Source organism: Impatiens glandulifera, chromosome 1 (genome assembly GCF_907164915.1).
Source record: "Impatiens glandulifera chromosome 1, dImpGla2.1, whole genome shotgun sequence".
Classification (NCBI taxonomy): Eukaryota; Viridiplantae; Streptophyta; class Magnoliopsida; order Ericales; family Balsaminaceae; genus Impatiens; species Impatiens glandulifera.
In genome coordinates this window covers 739,245-756,686 of record NC_061862.1, presented here as the reverse complement: position 1 = coordinate 756,686, position 17,442 = coordinate 739,245, and the positions used below count along the sequence as shown (strand labels likewise).

General features: G+C 36.0%; 4 protein-coding genes across 7 annotated transcripts; all 4 read left to right on the top strand.

The window, feature by feature from the left end:
* The first annotated feature begins 1,371 nt into the window (after positions 1 to 1,371).
* Positions 1,372 to 8,194, top strand: LOC124918845 (splicing factor U2af large subunit B-like). Of its 4 annotated transcripts, none has more exons than XM_047458905.1 (13): positions 1,372 to 1,602; positions 2,243 to 2,514; positions 3,016 to 3,123; positions 3,465 to 3,538; positions 4,797 to 4,867; positions 5,039 to 5,083; positions 5,176 to 5,235; positions 5,460 to 5,520; positions 5,593 to 5,705; positions 6,600 to 7,046; positions 7,134 to 7,269; positions 7,412 to 7,479; positions 7,848 to 8,194. In XM_047458905.1, exons 1-13 carry the CDS (start codon positions 1,474 to 1,476, stop codon positions 7,983 to 7,985), a joined length of 1,722 nt encoding a protein of 573 aa, XP_047314861.1. In that variant the 5' UTR covers positions 1,372 to 1,473; the 3' UTR covers positions 7,986 to 8,194. The 4 variants fall into 4 exon arrangements, with proteins under 4 accessions (XP_047314861.1, XP_047314860.1, XP_047314863.1 ...); XM_047458904.1 differs by having other exon boundaries at positions 4,788 to 4,867; XM_047458907.1 differs by lacking the exons at positions 1,372 to 1,602; positions 2,243 to 2,514 and adding an exon at positions 4,372 to 4,483 and having other exon boundaries at positions 3,073 to 3,123; positions 4,788 to 4,867.
* A 341-nt stretch (positions 8,195 to 8,535) lies between these two features.
* On the top strand, positions 8,536 to 10,540 carry LOC124921401. Its single transcript, XM_047462063.1, has 3 exons — positions 8,536 to 8,968; positions 9,067 to 9,282; positions 10,247 to 10,540. Exons 1-3 carry the CDS (start codon positions 8,714 to 8,716, stop codon positions 10,388 to 10,390), a joined length of 615 nt encoding a protein of 204 aa, XP_047318019.1. The 5' UTR covers positions 8,536 to 8,713; the 3' UTR covers positions 10,391 to 10,540.
* A 1,040-nt stretch (positions 10,541 to 11,580) lies between these two features.
* On the top strand, positions 11,581 to 12,183 carry LOC124921043 (proline-rich receptor-like protein kinase PERK9). Its single transcript, XM_047461643.1, has one exon. The coding sequence runs from the start codon at positions 11,581 to 11,583 to the stop codon at positions 12,181 to 12,183; it is 603 nt and encodes a 200-aa protein (XP_047317599.1).
* Positions 12,184 to 12,271: 88 nt separating this feature from the next.
* Positions 12,272 to 14,073, top strand: LOC124921141 (proline-rich receptor-like protein kinase PERK4). Its single transcript, XM_047461758.1, has 7 exons — positions 12,272 to 12,748; positions 12,817 to 12,903; positions 13,000 to 13,070; positions 13,134 to 13,210; positions 13,289 to 13,436; positions 13,518 to 13,679; positions 13,760 to 14,073. The coding sequence occupies exons 1-7, from the start codon at positions 12,313 to 12,315 to the stop codon at positions 13,958 to 13,960; spliced, it is 1,182 nt and encodes a 393-aa protein (XP_047317714.1). The 5' UTR covers positions 12,272 to 12,312; the 3' UTR covers positions 13,961 to 14,073.
* The last annotated feature ends 3,369 nt before the right edge of the window (positions 14,074 to 17,442 follow it).

Below are 17,442 nucleotides of genomic sequence, written 5' to 3'. Positions count from 1 at the left end.
TAAAGTGTTCGGATTGCCGGGTCGAGAGTTGTGGTTAATTTGGATATATATGTGAGATAAATGAATACTTGAGTCGGATTGTGGGTTGACCCGCCCATAAATTTAAAGCGGTTAAAAATAAAATTAAAAATCCTATTTGTATGTTTCGAACTTGCAACATAACAAAACAAGTACAACCTTTTAACCAAGTGTGATTGAGATGTGGTTTGTCGAGGGATAATAGGCCGGTATCAATTGAAAGTGGTGAAACAGATATGAATCTAATATTTGATTGACCAAAGTGTGAGGTCACGATTCTAATTATTAAAAAATATGAATCAAATATTTGATTGACAAAGTGAAAGTGTAAAGTCACGAGATGAAAGGTTCATTCGGAAAAATATGTGATGAAACGTATGAGAAAATAAGTTGTTGTACCGAAATGAATAAAATGTGGAATGAAAACGTTCTATTTTTTATTTTAATATATTATTCGTGATTTATTAAGAATTTTACATATTAATATATATTATTATAATTTTTTAAATTTATTTTGTTTTTATTTTTATCCGTGTGCATTGCAAGGAAATTTTCCTAGTTTCAATAAAGATGACGGAGATATGTCTACTCCAACTAGAAGGTTGAATAATAAACTATAGTAATAGACTCTATTAAAGATCTTTGGATGGCGCGTTATTCATGGGGAAATTCTAATAGATGATATGTGCATGAAAAAATGTTATATTATGGCTAATCGTTGTCGTATGACTTGTATGTGTTAAGAAAATGTTGAATCGACAACTCACTTACTTTTACATTGTCGAAGAGTGACTAATATTTGAAGTCTTTTGTGCAGTATTACTAGAATTCATTGGATGTCCGAGTCTTTAGGTAGTTGGTGTAAAGTTTGGATTGATACAACTAACTGACAAACCTACATATTTAGGTTACCATCCCAATTATTATTGGGTGGACTATCTGATTGGAGGAAAATCATCGAATTTTTAATGATCGTAGTATCATTCATAATACTATTATTATGATATTTTATGAGATTCGTTTAGGAAACCAGTAGAGTTTGTCAGAAAGTTAATCGTTCTTCTCAAAGATTTACTAGCTCGATAACTTATTATGTACTTTTTTTTATTTGTTATTTTCATAATGATTTTTTTTTTCATTTTTAAAATACATGTACTTTTTTTTTTATAAAATAAAATAAAAATAAACTATAGTAGTAGAAATATAAATATGATAAAATCCATTAGGTTTAGGGTTGATTTTTAAAATTAAATACTTTAAGGTTGAATTGCAAAATCCTATCATACTTTTAAGGTCGAATATACGAGTTCTCTCTCTAAAAAAAATACTACTAAAGTTGCATAGGCAAACGTAATAGCTGATGCCCTTTGTAACTAACAAACCCTAACATCGCAAAAGCACTGAACTGCGTCTGTCACCGAAGCTATAGAGGAGTGAATCGAATCGAAGCGAACGATGACGGATGATGGAATTTTCGAAGAAAACGGGGACGCTCTAGACAATAACTACGGATCTTCTCCTCCTCCCAAAGACAGCAGTCGCGGCACTGACGGAAAGGATTCCTCAGACCACCCCAGGTCTCAGGTATAAAATATAGTTGTTCATCCATTCACAGCTTTACTTTTTTTCTGTTATATGTGTCTTAGCCTTAATTTTGCATGCTTTCAATGAGCCTGGGATAGGGTTAGGATATTGACTAGCTTAGGGTTTCTGTACTCGTGCTAAGATCAGATTGGTTACTTTTCTCGCATAAACCGATTAAATTGTCCGTAACAAGATTCTAGGTCATAATTAAATATTTGACACCTCGTTGTTACTACTGTCTCCCTCAATGTAGTATCTTTGTCCAAAATCCTGCACAATGTTAATAATACATGGAGAATCCAATAGTCATCACATGACCAATTAAAAGAGTGGAATTTGTTACCTTCCATTGCACAACCTATAATTTTTTGCGTGTAGGTTTCCGATGTTTTGGAATCTGTCTGTCTATGCATATTGCAGATGAAAAAGGTCACATGGTCTTTTGCCAAGTGGAGCAAAAACCATCCTTTAAGTACATCAGAACAAATGTTTTGTATATAAGCAATATACTATGCTCTCTATAAATGATTGTAAATGGTTATCATATAAAAAAAGTTGATTTCGAATGTCATCTATGTTTGGCCTAGAAGAATTATGTGGTTCTATAATGATAATTTGACTTTGTGTGGTTGTCTTGCAGCGTTCCCGAGATCATGAGAGAGAATCATCCAAGAGTAGGGAGAAAGGGCGGGACAAGGACCGTGTTAGGGAGAGGGATAGAGACAGAGATGTGGAACGAGATAGGGGTAAGGAGAGGGAGAAATATAGAGAAAGAGATGGGGATAGGGATCGCCATCACCGAGAAAGGGATGCTGATCGTGATCGGGATCGGGGCCGCAGGGAAAGAGGTGAGAGAAGAGATAGGGGAAGAGACAGGGATGATGGTGATTATCATAGAAGTAGGGATGAGAGGTAAGAAATGCGATATCATTCTTTTTTGTACTGCTTTTTGCAGTTTAGGAGACCTTAGATGTCTATCTTCTAATGAAACATTTTATTGGAATTTGTTATTTTTGATTTATCTTCAACATGAAAACTTTGCTAGTGAAAAGTGGTTTGTGAAACATGGTTACACCATACCACAAAGTGAACAAATGGTTTAAAGTTTAAACTATTGATGGACAACCTAAGGCGAGCATCTCTTCCTTTAAATAAAAATAAGTAAGGCTGCGGGGGGAGCTAAGATTATTGAGAAAAAGCCAGTCTAATTTGCTTACTTTAGGCATTTCTAGCCCTTGAAATCCAATACCAGCACCCTAGGACCAAGTGAGCAGGCTTTTCTTGAATCAGTTGCATTTGATTTGGGAAGGTGGCTTGATTTGGTTCAGTGCCAGATTAGAGTTCTTGAGGTTCATATATAAAGTAAAATACTCTACCTTTAATTGTCAATATCTGAATTAGCTACTGCTTCAGGCGCAGAGACCATAACGAGGACAGGGAAGAAAGACGTAGACATCGCTCTCGCTCCAAGGGGAGATCAGATCATAGGTCAAGGTCACGATCCCGCTCTCGCTCCAAGAGGTTAGGCTATGAGCCTCATATTGTTTTTAGATAACCAGTTCCATTAATCTACATGGATTAGTTTTAATAATCTTAAACGTTTTAACTTTTCTACTGCATATTGATTTTCAGCTTATGAATTTGCCTGATTCATTTTATCTCTGAAACACTGGATAGCTGACAGCCTTTACTGTTATTTTTCCTTTTGCTGAACTGATTATATGCTTTAGATAATCACATATAGGCAAATTATAAGAAGTGTGATTTGTTTGTTCTGCTTTATTCAAATTTCATTCTCTTTAGTGTGCATGCTTTTTGATCTATATCTTGTTATACTTTTTACTTACAATTGGTCCTTACAGTAAAAGGATCAGTGGCTTTGATATGGCACCCCCTTCAGCAACCTTATTAACTGCTGCTGCTATTGCTCCTACAGGTATTTGACTAGTTTATGAACTGTTTACTTGTTAATATCTTGCTGTTGTTCACAATGCCAGACTGTCAATTTTCTACTGTATGGTCATGGCTTGCACTTCTTATGTTAATACTTTGTAAGACAATGGAAAATTAATATTTGGTTGTGTATGTACATACTGAGTTCTACACTAACTGAGTTATATTAAGAATAGAACAGTAATACATTTAAGAGATTAGATATTATAGAAATAGGAGGGAAAAGATGGTCTAGTCTTAAAGACGAGGCATTTTCATTGTATTCCAAAACTTATTTCCAACAATTTCAGTACAAAGTAGGAATATTGTTTTCTCCCCTGGGTAGTTATGAACTATACGAGTAGATAATTTGTTAAAGGACATTTGAGGCAGTTCCATAGTTAGGAATTGTGTTCTCTCCCCCCTGGCTAATAATCAACTGTATGAGTAGATAATTTGTTAAAAGGACACTGAGTATTTTTGCACAGACGAAACTCCTTGGGGACATTTTTCCATTGTTAAAGTACTGCTTGTTGATCAACTAATTGTAAGATAATTATAATGCAAACATAATAAACTGTACCCAGAAAGAGACCAATCAGCCTAGTTGCTGAACAACAGTATTCATGGGAAATGCTGCCGAATATGTAGCAAATTTACTAATGCTTAAAACTTTGGTCATTGATGCATATATTTGTTTTAGAAAAATTCTCAGTTTTGTAATATAGATTCTTTAATAGCTTGCTTCCTTGAATAATGCAAAAACTGAGAGGCTTTTTGGTTGTTTCTGTTGTTTGTTGTTTGTTTTGTTGTTTGTGTCTTTTGTTTTGGTATAAGAAGGCAATTATGGGCTACTAGTCCCTCTGGGCTGGTAATGGGCGTGAGGAACAAATGCACCAGTTTGACGGTCTTGTTCATCTTCATCCGGGAACTATTGCCTCTGGGCTTGGTAGTTTCACATAGTTTTTACTAGTCCATGAATATGCTGTATTACCTTTCTCATTTCTGTTGGTATATCTAATGCTCTAATGTAGAACTTAGGGCGAGGAACCATGACTGTGGGGGTCGTGCTAGCTTTTTAAAATAAATAAAAAAGGCCTAATGTAGAACTTAGGATCTGTTGAAGATTTGAGTTTGCAAAGATAATTTTGCAGCCCACCCAAACTCTTTTACAAAATTATTGAGTTTAATACAAAATGATTTCCTACTAATTTGGTAATGATCTCTTCTTTTTTTTGAGAGAATTCTTATAGCCTTTGCAGGTCAGATTACTTCGGCCACCCCAAACTTAACCGGCATGTATCCAAACATGTTCCAATTGGGAGCTGGTCAGGTAAGTGTCTCCCTTATACACACACTCATATATATATATATATATATAGAGAGAGAGAGAGAGAGAGACCTTATATTTAACCTTTTGAAAATATATAGTGAAAAATATGTAAGATCTGGGTGTTGTCAGGTTGAACTTACTATTTATTTCCTTTTGCTTTTGCCATTACAGCTTGGAGCTCTTCCTCTTATGCCTGTTCAGGCGATGACCCAACAGGTATCCTTGTCCATACCATGTTTGCATGTTAAACTTGAATTATTCGACTTTAAGATTATCTGTGTTTGATTGTTGAAGTTTCATCCTGGCAGGCTACCAGGCATGCTCGTCGTGTGTACGTTGGTGGTCTTTCTCCTACTGCAAATGAACAGGTTTTATTCTTTTAGTCAATGTCAGCTTCACCATTATGTGAATTGTTTGAAACCAGTCTATTTGGCTTTCCTGCTCTTTAAGTTTCATTCTTCCAAATTTGGGAGGCACATAAATTTTGCTAGCTAGTTTAGTGAAAGTTTGGCCATATTTGTGAATTTATGCGCCTTTTCTATTTGTCTTCTTGTGACTTCTAAATGTGGTTGATATCATGAATATTTTGCAGTCTGTGGCGACATATTTTAGTTATGTCATGTCTGCGATTGGAGGAAATACTGCTGGTCCAGGTCTGAAATGTTTATTACATTCTCTTCAAATGTTGACTGTGGACAGGTGGTAATGTGTTTACTAATGTTCAGGAGATGCTGTTGTTAATGTTTATATCAATCATGAGAAGAAATTTGCTTTTGTGGAAATGAGATCTGTGGAGGAAGCTAGTAATGCCATGGCTTTGGACGGCATTATCTTTGAGGTAATTCTATTTCCCTTGGCTAGTATGTTCTGTTCTCTCTTATGCTATGTTTGGAAAATCATAGAATTGTAACTCTTATGATATTTATTTAACATTTTTTTATGTATATTTAATGTTCTATTTTATTCTACAAATCACAAAATTAATAAAATATTTATAAATGGCAGGACCAGCTTTGATAAAAAAATATAAAATAAAATTGTTGGCCCAACTTGTGGCTCGGTGGTTCAGACTTTAATGGGTTGTCGTAATTATTCTGAAATAATGAAATATTAGGCATGTGATCTAGGTCACCTAAACTTAACGAAACTACGTGTCCCCGACGCATGGCCAGTGAAGCATGCTGCGGCAATATTAATTTATTCCTGATCAAATAAATGATTAACTTTAATAAAAAACATTTTACTTTTTATAATCATATATAGTTGGGTATCGGGTTTTGGTTTCGCACTCTCCATCCCCGACCCCGAGTTAAAATACCCAAACCCGACTATCGGGTACCCATCGCCATCCCTAATTAACTCAACAAGAAACTATTTGCATAAATAATAGAAAATATTATTTATGTATTCTATCAAATTACTTTGGACTTTGAAAAGAATTTGGACTTTTTGTTTTTCAAGTCAAGAGCAATAGAAGCTGAAAAGGTTTCCCCCACATGGTGGCGATCCAACTAAAGATTTTGGGAATCGGAGATTAGAAAATTACATACATTATAAATTCAATTCTTTACTTGTATTGTTCAAATAAGCCATTAAACTGGAATTGGACCCCCACAATTACAATTTTACCCTAACCAATTTGATAGACTTGCAGACTTTTATACTACCCATGGTATCTATTCCATGGCTTGCTTATCCTACTCATTCTATGCCTTGTAACTCTCATATTCAGGGTGCCCCAGTGAAGGTGAGAAGACCTAGCGACTACAATCCTTCTCTGGCTGCAACACTTGGTCCAAGCCAGCCCAATCCAAATCTTAATTTAGGTGCTGTTGGGCTTTCACCCGGATCTGCTGGTGGTCTTGAAGGCCCTGATCGTGTTTTTGTGGGTGGGCTTCCATATTATTTCACCGAGTCTCAGATACGGGAGCTACTGGAATCTTTTGGGCCTCTTCGAGGTTTTGACTTGGTGAAGGACAGAGAAACTGGGAACTCAAAGGGATACGCATTCTGTGTTTACCACGATCTTTCAGTTACTGATATTGCATGTGCAGCCCTTAATGGAATTAAAATGGGTGACAAAACCCTGACAGTTAGGCGAGCAAACCAGGGTACTGTCCAACCTAAACCTGAGCAGGAGAGTGTCTTATTGCATGCACAGCAACAAATCGCTCTACAAGTAAACACTCTTTCTCTTGAGCAATTCATGCTTTGCTTGTTGCTAGGAAGCTACTAATTGATTCTGACCAAAACCATGTTCATGCAGAAGCTTATGTTGCAACCTGTTGGATTGACCACAAAGGTTATATGCTTAACTCAAGTGGTTGATCCAGATGAGCTTAAAGAGGATCAAGACTATGAAGATATATTGGAAGATATGAAAATGGAGTGTGAAAAATATGGTATACATTCTTTCCTCCTATAGTTCACTACTTTGATTTATTGTCATTTTCTGTGATTAACATATTATAGTCAATTATTATTTCACCATTTTACATCCTAACCCTATGTTACTATATATACAAACTGGGGATTCTTTTGCAGGTTCACTGGTGAATATTATTATTCCACGCCCAAACCCAAATGGCGAACCAACCCCAGGACTTGGGAAGGTTAGAATTGACAATTCTGATTAAAAAAAAACTTAATTTTATCTGCTTATGAAAATGTTGACATTAGCATGAGAAGGTCTATTATTGAAGACCTTTGAAAATGAACCATATATGAGAATGTTTAGATAGATTATTATTATTATTATGAGAAATGATAGAAAGCCATAAAAATATTGACAAGAAAGTTGTTGGGAATTATGTGTCATTTTTAAGTGGATTGAAAATCTGAAAATTTATTCTCTATTAAATTTTCAATACACTTAAGAAATGACAAATCATTTCTTACAACTTTCTTGTTAATATTTTTCCCTCTATTATTTCTATCTAACTAGAGGTTGTTCTAAGAATTAGCTTTCACATTGGTTTAGGTTTTCTTGGAATATACTGATATTGAAGGGGCGGCGAAAGCTCGACAAAGTTTGCATGGAAGAAAATTTGGAGGGAACCAAGTTGTGGCAGTCTGTTACCCAGAGGACAAGTTTTCGCAGGGCGATTATGAGGGATAATTGAGTTGTTCCTCCTGCATTTGTTTTTCCTTTCTTTTTTTGCGTAGAGCATGGGCACAAATGTTGATCTTTCTGTTGGACTTTTAAGATATAGCTAGGGTTTGCGCTTTTTTTTCTTCTTTCTATTAGGCACTGTATTGCCACTTGATTGATTTTGTTTGTATCTGGTTGAAACAAGAAATTATATTATGCAATTTTATTAGTTATTTAGAGCTCATTTGTTATAAATGTTGTTAACATTTGTTGTTTGATCAATTATCAATGAAATGTCCAATTCAAAAGTGATTGTAATTTTTGTTTTATGCCACATTAATATACAATGATGAAGAATAATATATATTAGATATAGTAATAGTAATAGTAGTGCTAGGCATGTTTACTTGCTAATCATAATATCCACTTCTTCTCCCAATTAATATTTTTCTATCTATTATAATTTTTTTTTATATACAATTTAAATAATTTTATTATTATTTAACAAAATTAACCTATAAATAACGTTTAATATAATATTGCAGGCTTACCACCAGCATTGCGGTGGCCCACCTATCGTAAACGATAATCCATCACCCTCCTCCTCCGATCGTCTTCCTCGAAACAAAGAGCGGTTTCTCTCTCTCTCTCTCTCCTTCATTGCATCCAAATCGGAGATTGATTTCCAAGAACATTCGAGATTCAGCTTCCTTTGCAACGGAAGCTCACTCACACGCTGAGATTGCGTCCGCGAAATGAAGGACGACGATGATCTACCCGTATCGACACCAACGTCACATGCATCATCAACGGTGACATTGAAGAAAGATACATCAGATTCGAGCGCATTCTCTAGAGGTCGTTACAAGTTTTGGGCCTTGGCTGCAATTTTGCTCCTCGCTTTTTGGTCGATGCTTACTGGAACCGTCACTCTTCGTTGGTCTGCTGGCAATCTTAATCGTTTCTCCGACCAATTTGATATGCCTAACTTTGACGATCTCGATGTCCTCGTATGTTCTCTTTCTATCTCGATCCTTATATTCATATTTTAGCTGGCTGGATCTGGCCGAACTCATTATCAACTTAAAAAAACTGTATGTGTGAGTAGGAAATGGAGGACAGAGAAAAAGTTGTTAGGCATATGTGGGACGTGTATACGAGTGGCCGCCGGATCAGATTGCCGCGATTTTGGCAGGAAGCTTTCGAGGCTGCATATGAAGATTTGGTCAATGATGATTCTGGCGTACGCGAGGTTGCAATATCAGAGATAGCCAAGATGTCCTTGGGCTCCATTGATCTTGATCCACAGCCCGTTCAATCATCTGTTAGTTTCTCTCTCACTCACTCAATCTCTGTTTGTTTGTTTGTTTGTTTGTTTGTGTGTGCATGCGTTGATTTAACTTTACTACATCTCTAATCCATCAGTATCTAGTGACCCTAAAATCAAGATTCAAGAGAATTCCCTTCAATGCGCACATTATATCTATCTTCCTATTCTTTGATCACATTTCGCTTTATTTTGAATGCACATTATTAGAGTATCAGATTTTCATTTGCATTGTTCTTGTTTTGTATATTAAGCTTTCGCACCCATGAAAAGTGTATTATTAGAGTTTCAGTGCAGCCATTATCATGTAGTAGAAGCCTTAGTTAGCTCTCGATCTGTATAAATATATCAATACACATCTTGATCCCTTTAACATGCGATCTAATCCATACTTTGTAGCTAGCTGGGTTTAGTTTCAACTAGTTTTTGAGTTATTCAATCATGAATTCTACTTCACTCTTTTGGACTTTAAATATTATGGAATAAATGGCTTTTTTTAGGGATCATAATCCCAGGTTGTTAATTGATATATATTTATATAGCTATCAGTTTAGAATGCTGCTCTAGCAATACTAGAGTCATGCATGTTGGTCAATCAATCCTGCCCAATATGATTACTTCTTCTTTATGAACCAGGGCAGCTTACTAAATTCTCATATTTTGAAGTGATCTAGTGTTTCCTTGTTCTAGCCTGCAAAGCTGCATCAACCCATCATTAAAACTATAAGGGAAAAGGGACAAATCTACTACTATATGTTATTGAAATGAAAATGACATGAGAATTTGAGGTTGCTAAATCCTTGAAACTACAAATTTCAAGTCTTTATAGAAAAGTTTGACTTGATACACACACACACACACTTTGATTGAATCTGTGTTGTTTATTTATTAGTGGCATTCTGTAGGAGAAGTTGAGGTAGTGGTCTGACCACTATTTTGTGAATGTATGTATTGTTGTCAGAGCACACAAGCAGTGAATCATCATAAGCAAGATGTGAAAGGGAACAACAGCAGCAGCAGCAAGCAGGCAGCAGCATTAACATCATCTAGAGGAGCGAACAAACAGCAGCAACAGCAAGCAGGCAGCAGCATTAAAATCATCTAGAACGAGCAAGCAGCAGCAGCAGCAGCAGCGGCATCAGTCCAATCAGCAAAAGTTTTGATTTGCAGTTGTTTCATTGACAATGCAATATGGATTCTGCTTCCCATAATCAATCGGTGGACAAATAGTAGTTAAATTCATGTGAAAGTTATACACAGAAGAATATGACATGTTTTTCTTTTGTTGGTGTCTGTAACAGTACTTGAGATGATGGTGTTAATTCTTTCTTTCTTTTTTTTTTTCATATTATAATGAGATTGATTGATTGTTCATTAAATGATGGGGGAGGGAAACCACATTATTATTATTATTATTATTACCTGATATTCTGCCAAACTAGCTTAATTTTATTTCAACTTGTAATTAATTTAAAGTACATATCAATCAATATATTCCCATTTGTCAAATAAGAATAGATGCCAAAAGGGTTTTCAAATATTGTTAAGTTGTCCTAAATCAAGTTATCATAAACTAAATAATATATGGTATGAAATTTTTATTTTTTATTTTTTTTAATTAAGGACACTCCGATGACATTTTTAGTATTTTGGTTAAATATTAAAATCATTTGTATTATCAAATAAATAATGATTTTGATAAATAATAATAATATTATAGTTGTCGAATTAATTCTCAGTGCTAAAGAAGCATGAGTGAGTGTTATTCTTACTTAAATTAGAAAAAAAGAAAGAGAGAGAAAGAGAATGAAGCGGCATGGAAGAAGGAAAGAGTGTAGAACTGAATTAAAGATAGCCAAGACATGACAAAAAGAAAGGAAGAAGACATGACTTTTTCATTGTAAGAAAATAAGAAGAAGAGGAAGAAGATATGGGAGGTTGGAAGAAGAACTTCTCTCTTCCTCTCATTCCAATATGGAAACTTATTCACAATGCCATTCTTTCTCTCTCTTCTTCTTTTGAGAATCACCTCCTCCTCCTCCTCTCTTTTCTTCTTCTTCTTCCTTTCCTCCTCTTGCTTCTGGTAATTCATTCATTCATTCATTCATTAATAATGGCTGTTGTTGTTCTTCATTTCCTTAATCTGTTTTTGTTGTTATTGTTATTGTTATTATATAGGGTCCTGAGTTGTTGTTGTTGTTTACGCCGTCGTCGTCGAGAGCAGTTACGGGGAACAAGTGTGAAGTTTCCGGCGGCTAACTTGAAGCTAAACAAATCTTGGCCGGGATTTCTCAAATGGCAACCGTGACTGCTCCCTCCCCTGAATCATCTTCTCAGCAGCCACCTCCAGACGACGACAGCCCACCTTCTGATTCAACAACCCCACCACCTCCCAACCAAACATCACCCCCACCTGCCCCCGTCGTCGCCTCATCTCCTCCACCCCCACCTGCCCCCGTTGCCGCCTCGTCTCCTCCACCACCTGCTCCCGTCGCCTCATCTCCACCTCCACCAACACCTCCACCCCCAGAAGCATCATCAGAGCCTCCGCCGGCTTCTTCACCTCCTTCCCCTGAAAAGCATAAATCACCACCCTCCAATACTCCTGTTCCCGTCTTTAATCCGTCTCAACCACCTCCCACCGTCGTAAACTCCCCTCCTACCAAGTCCTCCGGGCACAATGGCAAGACACTCACTCCGCCATCTGGTAAACCCAAATCAAAGGAGTCTTCGTCGGATAACAGTACAGGCATTGCTGTGGGAGTTACCGTAGCCGGAATCGTCATCATTTCCATGGTTATCATTTGTCTTGTTTGTTTGTCAAGGAAGAAGAAGAAAAGACCCTACTATGATCCTTCTCCGCGCGGTGGTGGTGGCGGTGGCGTTGCAGGTGTTTAATTTAACTATTAATTCATTTTCCTCAAAACAAAATTAACAATGGTCTTTGTCCGATTAATTTTAGGGGGCGGGGGCATGAAGAAGAAGGGGAATAAAGGAAACGCGGATCATCATCATCATCATCACGTAATGAAGCTTCCTCCGCCACCGGGGCAATCGATGCCTAGCAGTGATTTCAGCACTGTGTTCTCCGGTGGGGCATTAAACGCCAACGCTAGTCCTCTGTCACCGAACATGGGGGCCTTTGGCGGTCTAAACACGAGCAGCTTCAACTATGAGGAGCTGGTAGCGGCTACGAACGGGTTCTCTCAGGCGAACCTACTCGGTCAAGGAGGTTTTGGGTACGTGCACAAGGGAGTGCTGCCCAATGGGAAGGTAGTGGCTGTGAAGAGCCTTAAGAGTGGCAGCGGACAGGGAGAAAGAGAGTTCCAAGCAGAGGTAGAGATCATCAGCCGCGTCCACCACCGCCACCTTGTATCCCTCGTCGGTTACTGCATCACCGATGGACAACGGATGTTGGTCTATGAGTTTGTTTCAAACAATACCTTAGAGTATCATCTTCACGGTACATAATTCATTCATTCATTGATCCAGCTCCAACCCACTAATAATAATAATGATAATTGGTTCTAGGAAATGATCTGCCCACAATGGAGTGGGGATCCAGGATGCGGATTGCTTTGGGGTCAGCCAAAGGCCTTGCTTACCTTCATGAAGATTGTATGCCGCCGCCCGCCTCCGCCATTATTATCTCCTCTGTTTCTGTTTCTGTTTCTGTTTCTGTTTCTCACCTTAAGAGTATATAAAATAATGCAGGCCATCCTCGGATTATCCACCGTGACATTAAGGCAGCCAACATTCTCCTCGATGACAACTTTGAAGCAATGGTATGCTAACTTTTAATTAACTTATTAGGAATGCATGCATGAATAATGCTCATCTTTAATTAGGTGGCGGATTTCGGATTGGCTAAGCTCACTACTGATAACTTCACTCACGTTTCAACTCGTGTGATGGGTACTTTCGGGTAAATGTTTATATTGATTTGATTGCTCTGTTCATGATTTGGTAAAGTAAAGTAAACTAGTATCATATGATTTTGCAGATACTTGGCTCCTGAGTATGCTTCGAGTGGCAAGCTAAGTGATAAGTCTGATGTCTTCTCATTTGGGGTGATGCTTTTGGAACTGATTACAGGGAAGCGACCTGTTGATCCTACCAGTAGATTAATGGAAGACAGTTTGGTCGATTGGGTGAGACATTGCTCGCATTCTCTTCATAATCATATATAATAATAACTAATCCATTCTGTTTTAAATTTGAATTCAAAACAGGCTAGGCCACTTCTTTCTAAAGCTTTAGATGATGGAAACTACGATGACCTCGCGGATCCTCGACTCGAGGGAAACTTTGATCGCAACGAGATGGCGCGTATTGCGGCGTGTACCTCTACGAGCATTCGTCACTCTGCTCGCAGACGCCCCAAGATGAGCCAGGTCATTTGGAAACACTTTTTTTTTATTTATTTATGAACTGTATTTCTTACTCATGGATCTATATATTTGTGGTTTGGTAGGTGGTGCGTGCTTTAGAAGGGTCGTCATCCTTGGACGATCTAATTGACGGGCCCAAGGCTATGAGCCAAACCTCTCGCGGATCAAGTAGTGTGACCGAGAGCTCGATGTATGACACGGGGGCTTACAACGCGGACATGATGAAGTTTAGGAAGATGATCCTCATGGACGAGAGCAAAGAGTACACGAGCGATGATCAATAAAAGGCTTGATTTTCAACTACACAATTATTAATGGCATGGCACCCAAGCCACCATGCATTCATTGCATGCTATATATATCATCAATGGCCTGTTTTTTTGGCCTAGACACATATTTATTGCCAAATATTTCAATTATCAATACCTTTTTTCTTATTTTGTTGTGTTGTTTCTTGCATTGCCCTCATCATAATCCATTATTCAATACAAATTTTGTTTCTCTCCATCTTTCTCTATTACAATATTATCAACAATATCTTATCACTTAAGTAAACCGAGCGAGTTTCATCAAGTTTCAAATTCGGTTCAGTTTAGGGAAGATTGAACATCAATCATACTTTGGAGCGGTGATGATACTCTGAGCTGCTGCTCATTGTCTCTTAGAACTTATTTGATAATGAGTTTTATTGAGATTTGGATCAAACCATTTTTTGATTTAATATAATTTTTTTAAAGTGTATTGACCACCTGTTTCTAAACAAATGAAATTGAAAGATGAGAAAAAATATATTAAATAAAATATATTTTAATATTTTGATAATTAAAAGAGTGATGGAATAGATGTAGATGGAATAGCAACAAAACCCATTCAAACAAAGCTTAAAATAACGTGGACTTTTGCTTTAATAATTTGTCTTAAATACCAAACAAAGCTTAAACTAACGTGGACTTTTGTTTTAATAATTTGTCGGGGTTGGGTTGGATTTAAATTTGTTAACATATAATAATAATAAATTAATATTATTTTATCTAAATCAATACCATAATAAAATAATAAAAAAATATTTAAATAAATTTTTATTTTTCCAAACCCAATTCCACTGTACTCCAAACAGGTTTGACTGCATATTGCTCTTTTATTTATTTTATTTATTTTTATTATTATATATATATATATTTTAAGGTGGACATTTTTTTAGGGATTACAAACCGAGTCACTAGTAAAAAAGGGGTCTATGACGACTATTTCCACTACCGATAACATCGATTGGTTTGAAAATCAATCAATATTATGTTCATAATACCGATTGGTGTTTAGACAAATCGGTGAAAGACCATATGTAACACCGATTAGTTTGAAAACAAATCGGTGTACCCCAATAGTAAAATCCCACGAAAAATATAGCACTATCTTTTGGGGCGTTTATGAAGCATTAATATTGATTGATTGCTTAACTAATCGGTGAAAGCCCCCTTAATACCGATTGATTGATGTTCCAATCGGTGATACCTGTAGTTATAGTACCGATTGGTACATCTACCAATCGACGATTCTTTTAAAATTATCAAAACAACCCGAAAGCTTTCCCTAATCCCGAGATTTTCTTCTTTCCACCGTCCCTTTCTGTCCAAGATTCCGATCCGTAAGATCTTCCTCCTTCCCTTTCCTTCTTCTTCGTTTAGATCCGTCCAAGATTCATTTGGTCTTTTCTTTTAGATCTACATATCGGCGCTCTCCGCCATCTCCTCCAAATCTTCGTTGCAAATCTTCGCCTCAAGTCTCCAAGTAAGATCTTCTTCGCCGCAAATTGATATATACATATATAGGTTTATGTTTAATTAGATTTTGATATGCTTTTAGGTTTTGATAGGAATTAGATTTTGGTATGAAATAGCTTTAATTAAACTAGACTATGATGAGCTACATGATTAATGTAATGGATAATTTGCTCATATTTCTAATTTCATGACTTAGTTGTAAAAGATGTTCATTTCCAATGCAATGTGATGAGTTTTGATTAGGGAATAATGCCAATTTCATCACTTAACTATAATAGAATATTCACGTATATCACTGAACTAATTTTTGTTCGCTTATACCACTAAAGTTGAGATTAATATTCATCTATGTCACTACTCCACCAAATCTCTAACCCCGTTAAGTTTCTGTTAAATGAAACGACATGTGGAATTGACATGTCATCTTTTTTAATTAATATATATTATATATTTATTTATTTATTTAAAATTCTAAATAATAAAACATATAATTTCTCTCTCATGCCCTAATTAACTAAACCCACCATTCTTCTTCTCTGATTCACCTAATCAATCAGATAGATTCACCTTTTTAAAATAGAGATAAGTAAATGCTATCCTGATAATGCATTCTTGTTGATAATAAAAACTCTAATCAATCAGATAGGTTCATCTTTTTAAAACAGAACAATAATCCAGAAATATAGGAAGAGAAAGGAGAACAAACGTTGAAGAGATAAGGAAGCATATAGGAAGAGAACAAGAACAATAATCCAGAAATAAGCTTTCAACAGAAAGAAGAAGATTTGTAAACTTCATTACTTGTCATCATTGTTCATTGTGAACTTTGTTTGAGACTGGTGGAAGTAAGAAGAAAAAGTTGAGGTCTAAGGCTCAGCTAAATGTCAAAGTTCGTCGTGGTAGGGTTCTGAAATCAAAATCTCATCTCACATTGCCCTCAATTATCTCGCTAACTCGTCAGTCTCCCTTCGGTTCCTTTATTTGAGAAATCGAATCCTTTGAAGAACAAGAATCGGAGAGGAAGAATGGTGGGTTTAATTAATTAGGGCAGGAGAATGAAATTATTAATGACTTTGTAAATGTTTTATTATTTAGAATTTTATATAAATAAAAATATATATAATATATATTAATTAAAAAATATGACATGTCAATATATTAATTAAAAAAGATGACATGTTAATTCTACCTGTGGTCTCATTTAACAGAAACTTAACGGGGTTAGAGGTTTGGTGGAGTAGTTACATAGATGAATATTAATCTCAACTTCAGTGGTATGAGCGAACAAAAATTAGTTCAGTGATATACGTGAATATTCCATTATAGTTCAGTGATAAAATTGGCATTCTTCCCGTTTTGATTATAGAATTTCATTACTTATTGTGTAAAATTTCATGATTTATTGTGTAAAATTGATTGAAGTTAATCAAGATGAATTGAGAATCGTTTTAAAATGAACTTAAGTGTGCAAACTTCTTTTCTCTTCATAAAATAATTTAAATGCTTTTTCTCTTAAATTGAAAGGTAGAGTTCTCACTCGAGATCCCACTAAAATGGAAAATGTGAATCATCAAAGTCAGGGTGACAATTGGAATAAGATGATTATTTTCTTTGAATTACCTTATTGGGAAGATTTATTGCTAAAACATAATTTAGACGTGATGCATATTGAGAAAAATAAATGTGATAATGCTCTTGGAACCATCATGGATCTAAAAGGAAAGACCAAAATAATTTAAAAGCACAACAAGATTTGGAGCTCATTAATATACGTCATCATTTACATGCAGTTGATGTGAAGGGTGTTTCTTCAATATCGACCCGGTCCTTATACATTGCCTCATGAAAAAAAATTGAAGTTATGTCAATTTTTAAAAGACTTAGAAATGCCAGAATGGTTTTGCTCGAACATTGGAGGATGTATTAATGTCAAAGATTTAAAGATTTTCGGATTAAAAAGTCACGATTGCCATATTTTAATAGAG